At 38.0% G+C, this 16981-nt stretch overlaps 2 protein-coding genes across 13 annotated transcripts in view; one reads left to right on the plus strand and one right to left on the minus strand.

Moving 5' to 3' along the window:
- The first annotated feature begins 59 nt into the window (after positions 1-59).
- Positions 60-11377, plus strand: PRPF38A (pre-mRNA processing factor 38A). Its single transcript, XM_004774449.3, has 10 exons — positions 60-367; positions 2071-2230; positions 3737-3858; positions 5565-5650; positions 6560-6670; positions 9029-9141; positions 9687-9713; positions 9821-9918; positions 10355-10403; positions 10985-11377. The coding sequence occupies exons 1-10, from the start codon at positions 238-240 to the stop codon at positions 11025-11027; spliced, it is 939 nt and encodes a 312-aa protein (XP_004774506.1). The 5' UTR covers positions 60-237; the 3' UTR covers positions 11028-11377.
- A 219-nt stretch (positions 11378-11596) lies between these two features.
- Positions 11597-16981, minus strand: part of TUT4 (terminal uridylyl transferase 4) — a 133595-nt gene continuing 128210 nt past the window's right edge. For all 12 annotated transcript variants that reach the window (XM_045064526.1, XM_004774455.3, XM_004774454.3 and 9 more), the window contains one exon: positions 11597-11789. The gene's annotated coding sequence lies outside the window, so the exon portion shown is untranslated. The remainder of the gene's footprint in view (positions 11790-16981) is intronic.

Here is a 16981-nt window from a genome sequence, read left to right on the forward strand (position 1 = left end):
CACGGGAGGGAATGCACGTCGTACGTCCGCCAACGTGCAGCGGCCATCATTGATTCGGTCGGCAACGCTGTTCGCGGAAGGAAGTTCCTTTCCTTACAGCATTTCCTGTACCAAGATGGTGGCCTGAGTTCCTAGAGCGACTTTCTCCACGCTTCGCAGTCCCTCTTAGATGTTTTTTTTAACCTGGATGTGACGCATTGAAGGACCCGACGGAAATAGAACTAAAGGCGTTCTAAAATGGCGAACCGTACGGTGAAGGATGCGCACAGCATCCACGGCACCAATCCTCAGTATCTGGTGGAGAAGATCATTCGGACGCGAATCTATGAGTCCAAGTACTGGAAAGAGGAGTGTTTTGGACTGACGGGTGAGCGGCAGCGCGCGGACCCCCCTCCTTGTGGCCCAGTTCTCTTAACTGGGAGCCACTGAGACTGGCTCCCGGGTGTGTGACTGGAGGGGAATCTGTCAGTTATTCAGAAAAATCTGACTACCTACTGTGTGCGTAGTTTTGTGTTGAGCTTCGGAGACACGGTCTACTGCTGTCTTGTTCTAAAGCGTGTCAGTGCTGGGTTCTCTGGGGGTTTCCATGTTTAATGTAATCTGCAGAGTTCCCACTCAGGGACTCTGAAGTTCTTAAAGGAACTTTAACGTACCCAAAACCCAGTTCAGGGTCTTACTATCCCTAAATCTGGACCATTTGCAGTATTTCCACGTTCGGGCCTTAATACAGATATGAGTTTTTCAGAGAAGGCTTCCAGGTAGTCTTTGAATTCTGGCTCTGCATTTTAGTAGCTCTGTTATACTAGTGAACCATGTCTTCCTCTACTGTAAACGAATAATACCCACCCCAGAAGGTTGCTGTAAGGATTAAATGCCATAAAGTATAAAAAGTATTTGGTATGGTTACAGGTATATATTTTAAGAAGTACTTAGCAGTTGTAGTGGTGGTGCTAGTTGTTAACCACTGTTAACTACTCCTGTGCCTGTACTGTTGTTGCCACCACCATTAGCTGTTGTGTCCATGGAAACATACTGTTTTTCTCTGAGTCTCTTAAATTTTGGAGTCATGTCAATTTTGGATAAATTTTGGGACCTTTTCTCATTACATAGTTCGCTCCTTGTATGATCTCCACACTGCAGTTACATCTTATATGTAGATGCCTTCAAATTTACCTCTCCATCCCAGATCTCTAAGATCTAAATTCCAAGACATGCCAACTCAGTATGTCCAAAAGTGAACTCATCTTTTTCCTCCAATGCTGGATTATGTTCCCTTGATCTATAATTGTATTGCATTCTGCATCTTATTTCAACTATTCACCACACCTAAAAAAAATTTTTTTTCTACCTTGCCAGACTGTAAACTCTGTAAGCATTGTAATTTTGTCCTCCTTTTCCCTCTACCTACATCTCCAGTATTTAGTACCTGGCTATAAATTTGATTCTCACTATAGCCCTGAAACTTTGTACTTTTATTATTCAGATTTGAATTGACAGTCTAAAAAGGAAGTAAGGTAAAATGGCTTGCCCTAAGTTCACACAGCTAGGGTTTGCTTTTGAAAACAATTGTGGAAGGTTATTATCCCCCTTCTGTAAATGACATTTGTCTATTATGTAGCTATTGAATCATTTGCTGTTATTCTTTTAACTCAGAATCTGGCTGTTTTTCTCCAAACATAATGGTGATAGGCATGGACTCTGAAGTTAAGACTGCTTACATTTAAATGCAGCCCCTGCTCCTCTCTGACTGTGGACCTTGAGCAAGTCACTTACCCTTTCTTAGCCTTCATTTTCCCGTAGCTGAAAACAGCCTCAGTGCAGGAACTTCATGGCTAATTGCATTAAATGAGATAATATGACATGCTTAGCAGAGTATCTGGCATACACTTATCTTTCAGTATATATTGGCTGTTATTATTACTTTTAATAGACAGTTGTTCTTATATTAAATTCTGATTAGTAGTCAGGAGCACCAAAGCTTGAACTAGCTTATCACCACTTCAGACTGGGATAAGCTTGGCCCTAATGTGTTTGAGATGCCACTTTATTTGTTTTTGCTTTTCTTTTCAGCTGAACTTGTAGTCGATAAAGCCATGGAGTTGAGGTTTGTGGGTGGTGTCTATGGTGGCAACATAAAGCCAACTCCCTTTCTGTGTTTGACCTTGAAGATGCTTCAGATTCAGCCTGAGAAGGATATCATTGTAGAATTTATAAAAAATGAAGATTTCAAGTGAGTAAAATGTTGATTTGCTAATATAAAAGCTTCAATTTCAGTGGTCCAGAATTTGGCTTTGGTTAAGAGGAGTGAATGCAATGTTATCTTGTTATTTTGCGTGTTCTGATTATATTGATCTTCTCTGTTACATTCTCAGTCCTGGTAACTACCCCTTGCCCCCAAAAAGCATATCACAAGTTCACTGGACATATATTAAGCAGAAGTGAGTGCCTAGTATGTTGGTAGTACTGGATGCTCAAAGATGAAGAAAACTACATAATGTGGTAGATAAGTGGGAAAACTTTGGTGTAGGTGGAGGTTTGTGTCCAGGCTGGTGTCCAGCCATGTCCAGACTTACTGTGACCTTGGAGAAGTTACATTTTGTGAGCTTTACTTTCTTTACTTGTAAAATGGAGATGATATTACCAATTCAAGATTGCTGTGAAGGTTAAAGAAGATAGTACTGTATATCTCACAATACAGGGCCTATTGCATGGCTAATATCTCCAAAATATCTGCTGCTCATATTCTTTTATTTTATTCTCAAGGAGTTTACAGACAAGTACAGGAGGCAGAGTAGATTATGTGTTACCCTCTAAGGGATTTTCATGTAATAATTTAACCTTCACAAGAACCCCGCAAAATTATTATCCCTGTTACACAGGGGAGGAAACTTGGCACAGATGAAGTAATTTCCTCAAGGTCATACAGCTAGTAAGTGTCAAAGCTGGTGTCAGTGTTCAGATTCTTTTCTACTCCATTCTGTTTGTCATGTAAAGAAACTGTTCAATTTCAGATGTCTACTTGTTATTCTAAGTGGAGAATTTGAGCAGGTAGTTGGATAGAGGAGAAAAGAAAAAGGAAATCTTACAAAACATTAACAGCTAGAGAACAGCTCTTACTAGGCACTTACTATGTGCTATATGCTATGATTAGCACTTGACACAGATTTCTCACTAAACCAGGCCAGCAAATTAGGTACTGTTATCTGCATTTTACAAGGATTGAGATAGCAAGTAACTTACCTTATGTAACAAAGCCAGTAAGTAATGGAATCAGAATTGTAATCCAAAGGACTTTTGACTTTTGACTTTTTTTTTTTTCAGAACCAGCATGCTGTGTTGCCTAGCAAAAGTTTATATATTCACATCTATATTATTTCTTGTAGTGTTAAGTAAACATACCTTATATGTTATTATTAAATTCAGTATTTCATTTGATTCTTACAGTAATTCTATGAGGTAAATAGGTTCTGTCTTCATGTTATACAAGATATAACAGACTCTGAAAGTTGAGCAACATGTCCCAAGTTCCTGTAGCCAGTAAGTGGTAGAATGGGAACTTGTAACCCAGGACTCTGTATTTTACCTTTCCCTGCCTCACATTTCCTCTAAAATTGCAGTTCTCTCATCTGCAAAGGAGAGAACTTGTACATCCACTGCTGTCATGAGAAAAGCCAGGTATGAAACTCAAGAACAAGAACTTTTTAGGATGGCTTATCGTTTTACTGTCCTCTGTCAGGTATGTGCGTATGTTGGGAGCCCTTTACATGAGGCTGACAGGCACTGCAATTGATTGCTACAAGTACTTAGAGCCTCTCTACAATGACTATCGAAAAATCAAGAGTCAGAACCGAAATGGGGGTGAGTATGGTACCAATTGTTTGGACCTTCCTCCCTGAACCAGTTTTTATTTCAACAATATCTCTATCTTCACATTGTAACATAGAGTTGTGAATGCTCTTTATCCTTTTTGTTACTGTCTTCATTTCAGTTTCTCCCCTGCTGCATGGAGTACTCCATTAGACTCCTAGCTTCCTGTTGGTCTTACCCAACCTACCCCCGTCTGCCTATCTTTCCAACTGCATCTTATGTCAATCCCAGCCTTGAATTATGTGCGCCCTCCACATGTGTTCCAGCCCATATGATCTGCCTCCATAATGACCTCTGAAAAAGCCTTCCCAAAACCTCCCAAAGTTAGTTTTCCATATGTTCCATCATCACTGTTATTTTTAATGGCCTCTTTTCTAGTGCTGTACTACTCACCACAGTATAGATTAAGTATATTCATACTTACGTAGGAATCCTACTGAAAAATAGTAAGTATATCCAAAGGGGGCAGCTCCATATATTTTACAAAGATCTTTCCTGTGGTAGAGGGGGATTCAATGTAATGCATTCAAAACCTTTTTCTTCTCACTGTCGTAACAGAAGATTAGTAACATTTGCCTTTTACCTCTACATGTAACATTAAGCAGGTCAAGAATTTGGTATTTTACTGTACACTTTTATTCACTTACTAAGTGCCAGTGTGATGCCAGGTATTGTGCTATGTACTGGAAATAAGATGGTGAACAAGATGGACATGGTCATGGCCATCGTGGATGTTTAAAACTTGTTTATAAACATAAACTTATGTTTATATTGTTAAATTGAGATGGGGTTTTTCAGCCTATTGATAATTTGATCCAGATGATTCTGTTGTGGGGGGCTGTCCAGCCCATTGTAGGATACTTGGCCGTATCCCTGGTCTCTATCCACTAGATGTCAGGAGCAACCCCACTAGTTGTGGGTGGCAAAGTTAACCCGTTTGAGAACCACTGAACTAAGGTAATGTTCACTATAAAAATTCTGAAAAGCTATTACTTCGTTTACCATATAAGGTACATGCTCTATATTTAGAAACACTGTGTGTTCACATGAGAAGTTGTACTTGACTTATAGGATCTGTTCAAGAACATCAGCCCTTGGTGCCAGGGTGGCTCAGTCAGTTAAGCATCTGTCTTCGGCTCAGGTCATGATTCCAGGGTCCTGGGATTGAGTCCTGCATCAGGCTCCCTGCTGAGTTTGCTTCTTCCTCTCTCATGTTCTCCCTCCCTGCCACTCATGTTCTCTCTCTCTCTCTTATGCGGGGTCTCTTTCAAATAAATAAAATCTAAAAAAAAAAAAAGAATATCACCCCTATACAATTCAGAACTGTTTGTGCTTCCTTTTGTGTTGTGTCTCCTGCTAATTGGGACATCTTCACTCATTCTTTTATGCCCAGCTCCAAGAAGGGGCCTGGCATATAGATGCCCTCAGTAAAGGTGAGCTGAATGAAGGTAAGTGATGATGACAAGGCTATGAATGGCTGTAGTTTGAGCCCACGTCTGTCAGTAATCCCTTCTCTGTAACTGCCAGACTGAGTGGCTTTACTAGTAAATGTGCAGGGAAGGGAGGCGCCAGAGGATTCACACTTTCTATACCAAGTACTGTTTATATATAGACATCTTACATATAGAGACTTACACTTATTTGTTGGCTATATAAACTTATTTCCAAGTTGCCTGAGCTTATGATTGTTTTTCCAGAGTTTGAACTGATGCATGTAGATGAGTTTATTGATGAACTGCTCCACAGTGAAAGAGTCTGTGACATCATTCTACCCCGGCTACAGGTAAGAGATAAAGATGTCTTATCAGAGTTGCCCTTCTCTCCCCAAGACAGGGAGACAGACAAGTACACATATACAATAAAACACTGAAGACCATGGATGTCAGGGGTCCTCTTTTTTACCCCACACAAGGGTCATCTTCATAAGTAGTCTTTTAAACGTATGAAAAAGGTAATTGGGAGAGGAAAACAGATAAAGTATATGAAGGGTAGGGCTTTACTTTCTTGTTTAAAATGTTATATGAAGGAAACTGTAAGATGTAAAACATAAGAGGGTCAGGAATAGTAGATGAAATCTTAACCCCTTAAATGTCACCTTTATAACCCTGCTCCTTTTCCTAGTAATAAATGATTATCCATGAAGCGCCTTTCAGGAATGGGTTTTGCAGAGTATTATTTTAAAACTACTGCTGTAAAGTACAAAGGGAAAACTGATATAGTAGGTTACCAAAGGAGAAAGGGAATGAATGATCTATAATGGAGAGATGATGGAGCAGGGAATTAGAAGATTTAAGTTTTTGTTGTTATAGCTGACTAGCTGTGGAACCTGGTTTTCTTTTCCCATCTATAAAATGGGGAAGTTAGGCTACTTCAGTGGTCTTTAAACTATTCTGTGGGACTGTTTTAAGGCTGCTGAGAGGAATAAGAGGAGACAGCCCCACATATTCCAACCAGAGTAGCTCCTTTTTTTTCTAATTATATATTGGGCTTGAGAGTGAGATTTCACTTAAACAAGGGATTTTTTCCCCCCTTTTAAATGGCTTTATTAAGGTACAGTTGACATACATTAAACAACACAAATTTAAAGTGTGTACAATTTTGTAAGTTTTGCCATATGTATATACCCTTGAAACTGTCCTCACAATCAAGAATAGTGAACAAGGCTCCCTGACTCTCATCATACTTTCTGTAGAAACGCTATGTGCTAGAGGAAGCTGAGCAGCTGGAGCCCCGGGTTAGTGCTCTAGAAGAGGACATGGATGATGTGGAGTCCAGCGAAGAGGAGGAAGAGGAAGATGAGAAGGTCAGGTACCTGGGAGCTTAAGGGCTGAAGGAGGGATAATTATCGGGAGGGGATGGGAGAATGGTCCTTCCCTGTTTTGTTTACAATTTAATTTTTAACCTTCTTTAGCCAAAAAATACAGTATGTATTGTTAAGAGTATAGGCATTGGAGTTAAATCTCAGCTCTCCATAATCTTGTGCAAATTAATGTCAGTCTTTTCCTTTGTAAAGCAAGGAGAATGATACCTTTCTCTTACGATTTTATGATTATTAGACGATACATATAAAGCCCTTCACATACATTTGGACATTATAATTGACTCACAGCTGGTAGATATTAAAACAAATACTTGGAACAAAAATGATACTGTTTAGAGTTGAACCTGTCCTAAGGAGTAGGCTTAGTTTAGGGGAAGGAAAAACCTACTACATGATCATATTCTTTACTAGTTAAAATCCTGAAAACTTGAAAGCAACCTAGCTGTCAGGGAGCAGTCAGGTAAACTATCATCAACTCAACAGACTATTAGCCAAAGCTGTTATAAAAAGTATATGATAATGTGGAAATACATATGGTTAGAAAAGAAGGATCTGAGACTATTCTATGTATCCAAAAAGGCTAGGGGGAAATACAAGAAATGCTGGTTGGTGGATACTGGATGTAAATGGGAAGTGTAGCTCTGAGCCATTAAGCTCCCTTCAAGGTGAATGCAAAAGCAAGCATGATCTTAGTTCATAAATTTAAAGCCAAGCAATGCTGAGGTGCTCTTCTGTGGTTAGTGAACCAAAAGTAGGCATTCTGTTTTTCCTTTTTTTTTAATGGAAAATTCAGGGACTTACCAAAGTGGAGAGAATGTGCCCCCTTTACCCACTGTCTAGCCTCTCTGTCAACTTGGCCATTTTACATATTTTCTGTACCAAATTGTCCCCACCCCACAATTGTCTTGACACAGATCACAACCATCATATATTGCATTCATATTTCAGAAAAGGCCTAAACATGATGCCGCTTGTCATCAACAGTAATTTCTTAAAATCAAATATTCAGTATTAAAACTAAAATTATACTATAGAATTTAAATAAAACTTGAGACAAGGAAAAAAAATTTATTCACATTTCCCCAATTGTCCTATATTTTTTAACAGTTTAAAATAGTTTGAGTGGTCCACAAATCAAGTCTTATTATTCTGTACAGATTTTTATAATCTGTTTTTTTTTTATTGTGTCCCTGTGAGGTCACTTCACATGTTCACTTGTCCCTTGTTATCTTCTATAAACTAATTCTTAAGAGCTGGATGCTAAATTGCATGAGGTTTTTGTAGGTTTTGGAGTAGAGCAACACTACTTCATAGTACCGATGTCTGTTCCCCCCAGGGTGAGCAAAGCCTACCTCTCTTTTTGTATTAGGAGCCACTGTGCCTAGATGATCTCTACCTAGACCCATTAGGGGTTGTGAAATGGTGATATTCTAGTTTTTTTTTTTTTTAATCATTTGTTACCTATAACACTGCTATGAAGAGAAATCTCCTAAATCAGTATTTAGTTTTTCATAGGTACAGTTGATATAGAAAAGGTAAATATAGGATTATTTCTCAATCAGTTTTTTAAAATAATGAGCTGACACCATAGTATCCTCCTAGTGTGATGAGCTTTTTTCCTTGGTAACATTATAAACTCAAGGATTTAAGCAGATTGGATGTGTTTTTGAACCATCATAGTCCTTGTTGATGCTGAAATTGTCCCCTTTGGCCAATGGAGGGCGGTCCCCAAGTTGACACGAGACTGATAGAATCATCGTAGTCTCGGACACCTTGTCTTCTGATGTATGTTCTGTTCATGTTTTGTAAGCTGCTGTCCCCAACCTGAAATTAGCCATTTTCCCAGGGAGCCCTTGCTTTCATTTACAGGGAAAATGATACTTAGATACCACAATCTGGGCACCATAAATGCTCACTGATAGGGTTTGGTCTGCATTTCTTGGTCTCTAGAGTTGGCAGACCCAGAGGAAAATTTTAAAATTAAAGTACACTTTATACAATCTTACTGATTTTACATCTGTATCTCCTTTCACATTGAGAATCTAGCTTCTGAAGGAGAAATGCACAATTACTTAGACGTCTCCTGACGTCTCACAGTCGCATTCTTCTCACAAAGTCCCAGAATAATGGTACCAACACTGGAACAATAAGGGGAATACTGGAAATAGTTCAGTTTTTTTATTTGGAGGTTTTGTCCTTAGGGTTATCTATGTATTCATTGTGTTTAAAGTCACTTGAAGGTAGAATTTGGGACAGGATAAGGAGCGTGTAGGTACTGTCCCTAAGTGGTTCTCTGTAAGTCTGTGCTCATCACTGACCTACCATACATTTCTTTTCCAGCTGGAGAGAGTGCCATCACCTGATCACCGCCGGAGAAGCTACCGAGACTTAGACAAGCCCCGTCGTTCTCCCACATTGCGCTATAGGAGGAGTAGGAGCCGGTCTCCCAGAAGGTAAGGCCCTACTCTTTGGGCTCTGTTTGCCCAATGCAGTAATTGCTATAAAACAACCCACAAAAACCTCTATGTCAGACGATAACTGTTTATTTAGTTCATAAGTCTGCAGTCAGTGATTTAAGCTGGGCTTGGATAGGCAGTTTAAGTTCATGAACCTATTTTGTGATCATCTATTGGCTACTATAGAATGGCTTTTAATGAGGCAACTTATTAATGGGGCAACTCTTCTGTGTGTGTGTGTGTGTGTGTGTCTCATTCTAGGCTGGATTAGGTATGGTCTCAGGGCAGTGGCAGAATTCAAGAGCAGAAAAGCTCAATGACGCAAATTTCCTTCCAGTATCATGTTGGTATCACATATGCAAATAGCCCATTGGCCAAAGCAGGTCACATGACCAACCCCAGACTTAGAGTGGGAGGGTGGTAATAAAAAGTTTCAGGACTAAAGTCATGGATAACAGAAATGGGTGAAGAATTGGAACAATTTTTTGAATCTACAACTGCAGTGCACCTACTAAGGTTCTTTCTCTTTTCTTTTTGTACAGGCGGAGTCGATCTCCTAAAAGGAGGAGGTGGGTCTTTGGTTGATTTGTAATGAAAGACAGGGCTTTGGGAAGGGAGGGTGCTGTTGTGGTGAGTATAATGTCAGATAAAGGGATCTGACCAGTCATTTCCATAGCCCCTCCCCTCGCCGAGAAAGGCATCGGAGCAAAAGCCCAAGACGTCACCGCAGCAGATCTCGAGATAGACGGCACAGATCCCGCTCCAAGTCCCCAGGTACAGCATTTGGGCCTTTTGCTATTGGTGGTCTTAAAGAAATACAGTAAGTGCTTAGTCTCACTCCAGTGCAAATAGCCTGCTTAAAAGGAAGTGAGAATAGAGTTCACATGTTTACTTCCTCTTACAAGCTTTGCTGAAAGAAGGATGAACTTCAGTTCTTTCATCTGAAATTACAGGAATAAGATCTTTCGTAGTGGTAAAAAATACTCAACATGATGTTTGTGAAATTAGCCATAACCTCTGAATGCATATGAAGTGCGTTCAGTTCTTCTGACACTCCCCCATAAACACACACAGTTCAGAAAGGTGCTACCAAGAGGTGTGTCTAGCATAAGCCAAAAAAATACACCAATGAAAGGGATTGGAGGAAGTGAAAATGACAGCGGAGGTGGTGGTGGATAGAACACTCATCCGGTGGCCTCTTTTTCCCCAGGTCATCACCGTAGTCACAGACATAGGAGCCACTCAAAGTCTCCTGAAAGGTATGGACCAACCTTTAAGAATTTCTTCTTAATTCAGAAATCAAAGTTCCAATCCTACAACTAAGTTAGACCTGAAATTTTGTTTTGATGGGGTATTTAGGAATTTCTCTTTTTTACATTATAAAATTGGCCCATTGTCCTAAGAATTACTAGAATTATATATCTGTTTTATGTTATTTTGTTTTTTCCTTGTAGAATTGCAGCTTTGATAGTGGGCATGAGCTTTGGTCTCAGGAGACCTGTGGTTAAATCCCAACTTCAGACACTTAACAGCTGAGTGACATTGGACAAATCACTTTCTTTTGATAAACTTTAATTAGAAATTATTGCTATATGTTAGACACTGTCAGGTATACTCTTAACCTAGAGATCATTTCCTCAGTGGTAAAGTTTGGATAGTAATACCTTACTCAGTGTTGCTCTAAGACATAACACCAAGCACATTTAATGAATATTGGGCATGCTCTCTATCCACATCAGTATCAGCATACCCCATCTTACTCGAAAGTTCTTGCCTAGCTCCTTGAACAGCTGTTATTAAATTTATGTTAATTTATGATTCATATGTGTTACCATTTCAGATCTAAGAAAAGCCACAAGAAGAGCCGGAGAGGGAATGAGTAATGGACTCTGTTTGGTTTTAGTCCAAATGGCCACCTGTGGATCCGAAGGCATCTATGTGGAAGGATTAAGATCTACTCCCCAGGCAGCTATGAGAATATTTTAGCTCTTTTTAACCAAGTTTCTCCACTTTTTTTCCTTATATGAAAGAGGTGCTGAGTTTTGTATCTGAGTCATATTCCATATTTGAGGGATAGTGCTTCCCAAGGGCTGCTTTGGACCCCTTTGTGCAACCAACCTTGACGGTACTCAAATTTATAAGGTTAGAAAGGACTTGAGGAGTGGAGAGGATGAATGATGAGGATGGATGTAGCTGCCTGTTGACCCTTTTGTTATTAAATTTTATACACCCATTTTCCAGTTCTCTGTAGTTTAGTTTTGTTTTGCTCCATGATGGGAAATGTTCTGAGAATCCTGAGATTTGTGCTGCTGCTATTACACTCAAATACCAAATCAGTAAAAACCTATTACCTCCATTTCTCCCTCTCCCCAGCAGGACCATGTAGTAATAATAGCATGAGAACTGACAAGTTAGCAGCAGCTTTGTAAGAAGAAAAGAATGCATTCAAATATAAGACTTCTCTGGATCATTTAATCCAATTGCATCGAACAGTTCAAACAATGAAACTTAATACCTTTTACACAACATTCTTAAATGATATTTCTTCTTCCCCAGGAGCCTTGAATTCGAGGTTATGGTGCTCTGCCTTTATCTTGTAAGCACTGACATTATCCAAGTATATCAGTAGCAGTAGTGCAACAAGACTGAAAAAAGAGGAAATATCTAATACCACTTGGGGTTTTGACCTGAATTGCTAGAAAATAATGCCATTCATTCACAAAGCTACAAAATACAACAGGAAGAGGCCAGGCTTTAGAGAGGCATGTGGCGAAAGTTGTGTTGGTAAAGTGTTGCATTCAGTTTAATCCTAAAGTGTAATTAGAGGCTGGTATAGTACAACTAGATAAAGCCCAAGTTGTTAGAAGTAGGAAATGGAGTTGAGCATAGTGAACTAACCCGGAATTGACAACATTGAGGTAATTATGAAGATGCAGAATTAAATGGGATTGCCCAGGAAGTGTTTATGTAAGAAAGCCAACAACAGAATCATTGGCAACACTCAACACTGGTGAGAGGGAAGCAGTGCAGTTAACCAACTGAAAATGGAAATGAACCATTCAGAAAGGTGGTAGAATTAGGAGACAGTATGGCAAAGAAACTAAGGTCTGAGTATTCAGAAGCAAAATAAGAAATGCAAAGTGTCCACGGGCACTGATAATCATGAAGGTGTTGGGATCTTTGCTATTCTGTCTACCAGTACTTACCTTTCCTCCTTTCAAAAGGGAAAAGTGAAAAAAAGGAGCGGGGGAGGGGGAGTGTTTTGACTTTCTGCAGCTCTGGACCCAGTAAGGATTATGAAAACCAAATGCCTCATAGGATCCAGCTTCTTGGGAAGTTTTATCTGGTCATATATTCTTTTGCTTGCTATTGAACTGAAGGACTTTTGCAGCAATATTAAAGCATTTTGGGATATTTGAGATTTCATATTCTTCAAGGATTCCTCTCCTGATAATACATGAGCTAATAAAAGTTGGCCATAACGGTTCTTGCTATCCATTAGACAACTATATAATAGACTGCCTTTAAGAATTAAATATAAACACCTCTATTTACATCTGTTATTGAGTCCTAACAGTTCATTCTTTTTCTTTTTTTCTTTCTTTCTTTTTTTTTTTTTCCTAACAGTTACTTCTTTACCAAAGTGATTTGGATGGAAAGAAATGTCTTCTGGATTAATGACCTATGGACCAACAAAGTTAACATCCAGTATATTGTTAAAAATACTCACTTTAAAATATAAGATTAAAAATTTCAAAAAAACCCCAACAACTTTTAATAACAGAAATAAGCATTCTCAAACTATAAACTTAGTGCATACTTACTCAGGTATACGGTGAAATCTGAACCAAATTATGGTTAACACAGCCAACTTCTAGCAGGAAACAGATTATTCTCATTCTTTCATTACTTCAGAGAGCTAAGAGTTCTTGAGTGGGATATGTTGAACATCTCTCTAGAGACTGATTTGGTAAATTACAGAATTCCAGAGAAGATGGAGCTTAAGGACAAACTTTGCTGAGGGCAATTTCTGTCATCTATCTGCTAACATACTGGGTGAGGCCCTAGAACTTTAACTTTGTAACTCTGACTAGCCAGTATTAAGGAACACTTTACATTTTACCTCTGTACACATATATTCTGTAAATGAAACAAATTTGGGGGAAAAAATACTCCTTAATGTAAAATGCATTCTGATCTTTCCTCTACAGTATTTTTTTTTTACTGTATTTTTAATATTTGGTGTAAACCACTAAATTTATTTCACTTCCCACAATTAATTTGGTGAAAGTCTTCCAACATAACAACACAACTTTGAAAGCTCATTCCACTAGCCCCTTCCTGTTCCATTATATAATTGATCTATGTACGACCTAAGGTTAAATAAACAGTAATCAGAAAAGAATGCTCACAGATGCTGGTCACTCCCTACAGAAAGTTAAAGTATCAAGTTCTCCACAGACTGAAAAAATACTGTAACAAAGTGATGATTAAAAATGCAAAGTACAGGAGTGCCTGAGTGGCTCAGTAGTTAAGCGTCTGCCTTCAGCTCAGGTCATGATCCTTGGGTTCCAGGGTCCTGGGATCAAGCCCCAGGCTCCCTGTTCAGCAGGAAGCTTGCTTCTCCCTCTCCCACTCCCCCTGCTTGTACTCCGTCTCTCGCTGTTTCTGTCAAGTAAATAAACAAAAATCTTAAAAAAAAAACAAAAACACAAAGTATACAAGTTCAAAGATGATATTAAAAGGTAAGGGATGGAAAATAAGCTTGCAGAACTTAAATGAAGATTTGAAAAGCTGAAGAAATTAAAGCCTTATTAGATAACAGTATAAAATAAAGTGTGGAGGAAATAAAAATGGAAAATAATAAATGTAAAAGCTACAAAGGTAATAAAACACATGAAATCCTATGTATGCATAATTCACATTCCTCATGAAGAGAACTGAGTAAATGAGATGTCCAGATACAAGAGAATTCTTATAAAAATAATAAAAATCTATCAAGTATCCTGATGAATTTAAGATATAAAGAATTACAGGGACATATAAGCAGAAAAATCAAGTCCTAAATAATGAAGGCGATGGAAATCAAGCTGGTCTCATCTTACAGCAAACTTCCTAAGGCAGTGAAGCAAAAAGGCTCTAGAGGTCTGCGGAAAATAGTGATAAGAACTTTATACCTAGCTAAAGCTGTTTTCTTTAAAATGTAAAGAGAATAGGAATACTAAAAAAACTGCCTGATAATGAAATTCATCCAATAAGAATCAAATCAAGGACTTTGAAAAAAAGCCATAAAGGGAGTGGTGTCAAAAATTCTAAAGACCAAATAAAAATAATGGGAAATAATTTTAGGGTTCAACTTGTATGTGAACAATATCTATGTAAGAAGTAATATAAGCAAGAAGTAGAGGAACTATTAAGTTTGCTGATTATATTTTTCATAACAGGAGTTATAAATGGTTTCTAATTAAAACATACATGAGAACTAGGAAATAGCTCTATGTTTTCTGTAATTGTCCTTAATTTTAAGAGGAATCTTTTAGAACTACCATAGAAAAAACTTCAAAAGTTAAGCATTTCTTTCACTTTTAAGTCCAAGTAAAATTAATTTGCTATGTTTAGTAAACATAATATATGAGCCCACTTTTGTATGTATATATGTCTATGTTTAAGAAAGATAGTTGGGGATGGAGGGAGGCACCTGGCTAGCTCAGTTGGAAGAGTGTGTGGCCCTTGATCTCAGGAATTCGAATCCCATGTTGGATGTAAAGGTTACTTAAAGAGAGTTGGAATGAATGAAGTTCACCAGCTCTTAACAGTATCTATTTTCTGATAGATGGACTTTTGTGTGATTTTTTTTTTTAAGATTTTATTTATTTATTTGTCAGAGATCACAAGTAGGCAGAGAGGCAGGCAGAGAGAAGGGTGGAAGCAGGCTCCCCGCTGAGCAGAGAGCCCGATACGGGCTCGATCCCAGGACACTGGATCAGGACCTGAGCAGAAGGCAGAAGCTTTAACCCACTGAACCACCCAGGCGACCCCTTTTGTGTGATTTTTATACTTTGTTCTTTTAGGTAAGATTCCTTTTTTTTTTTTTTTTAAATAAACACATTTAAATTATCCTTTACCAGGGTAAAAAATGAACTGTTTGGACTTCAAAGCTACTTTATAAGCTTACCAATACATTTTATATATTGTTTGTCGGGACCGCAAAATGGTAACCATTTTCCTGGAGGGCAATGTAGCAATATATAGCAAGAACCTTAGACCTTTTATCCTTTTTACCTAATATTCCCACATATGAATATAAATACATAAATTCACCATACTAGAATAATATAGCTAAAAATAGCTTTATCCCATCATTTTACATATTATTTATACAGGAGAAAAAAAGCAGAAATGTCCCACCTGTAGGGGACTAAACAAATAAATGACACATCATTAATATTCATACTTTTGAATAATCTTTAATGACAATGAAAATATTAATCTCTCCGTGTCATTAAACATTATACAAAACAATATGATCTTAAGTATAGTGTGTGTATGTGTACTCTACGTAAAATTGATAATCTGGGCATTTCAATTACTCTACAATGAATTTGATTCACAATAAAAACTTAAGTTTACAACTTCTCTGAGAAGTTTGCAAACTTCTAAACTACTATTGTATAAACTACGAACTAAGAGTATTCTATTTTTCCACTTGGTACAGTTTTGCCATTTACTGGGCACTGGTAATTGCTGAAAGTAACTACATAGAACACTGTCATATAATTAAAACCTAGGTCACTGGGCTTTATTGCCCCAAAAGTACCTTTTGCCAGATGGTCTGCCTTCCTATAGAAAATAAGGCTGAGCTGGAGGCAGTATCTTGTTGGGAGAATTTTTTCCCAATAAAAATTTCAAGTATATACAAAAGAACAGTAAAATAAACATCCTGTACACCTCATCATCTGTTCTCTAAGACTTGAAAAAAGATTAAATACATAAACACTTAACTTCAAAAAAAAATCCTGAGTGCTCCAAGTCATACAGGCATTCCTTGTTCTACTGCACTTCACTTTATTGCACTATCACAGATCATGAATTTTGGTTTTGTTGGGGTTTTTTTGTAAATAAATTGAAGGTTTATGGCTACCCTGCATCAAGCAAGTATATAGCTACCTTTTGTCTAACTGCATTGGACAACTTTGTGTCTCTATTACATTTTGGTAATTCTCACAGTATTTTAAACTTTTTTATTATTATATTTGTCATGGTGATCTAAGCCATGGTTTGGGGTGTCAAAAATTATGCCCATGTAAAACAGCAAACTAAATAAATGTGTGTGTTCTGACTGCTCTACTGACCTCTGTCTCCCTCCTCTTGGACTTCCCTATTCCCTGAGACATAATACTGAAATTAGGCTAATTTATAACCCTACAATGGCCCCAAGTGCTCAAGTGAAAGGAAAGTCAATCGATATGGCAAACTTCATTGTCTTGTTTTAAGACATTGCCAGAGCCACTCCAACCTTCAGCAAACATTACCCTGATCAGTCAGCACTCATCAAGATCCTCCACCACCAAAAAGATTACAACTCACTAAAGCTCAGCTGATGGTTAGCATCTTTTTAGCAATAAAAGTACGTTTTAATTAAGATGTATATTTTCAACATAATGCTATTGCATACTTTATCAATTACAGTATAGTGTAAACATAACTTTTATATGTACTGCGAAAATCAAAAAAGGCATCTGTTCACTTTATTGTGATACTCACTTTATTGCAGTGACCTGGTACCTAACCTGCCAAGATTTCTGAGGTATGCCTGTATTTTAACATAAAAGTATAC

This window comes from Mustela putorius, unplaced genomic scaffold, assembly GCF_011764305.1.
Source record: "Mustela putorius furo isolate JIRA1106 unplaced genomic scaffold, ASM1176430v1.1 tig00003853_pilon_pilon_pilon, whole genome shotgun sequence".
NCBI classification, from domain to species: Eukaryota; Metazoa; Chordata; class Mammalia; order Carnivora; family Mustelidae; genus Mustela; species Mustela putorius.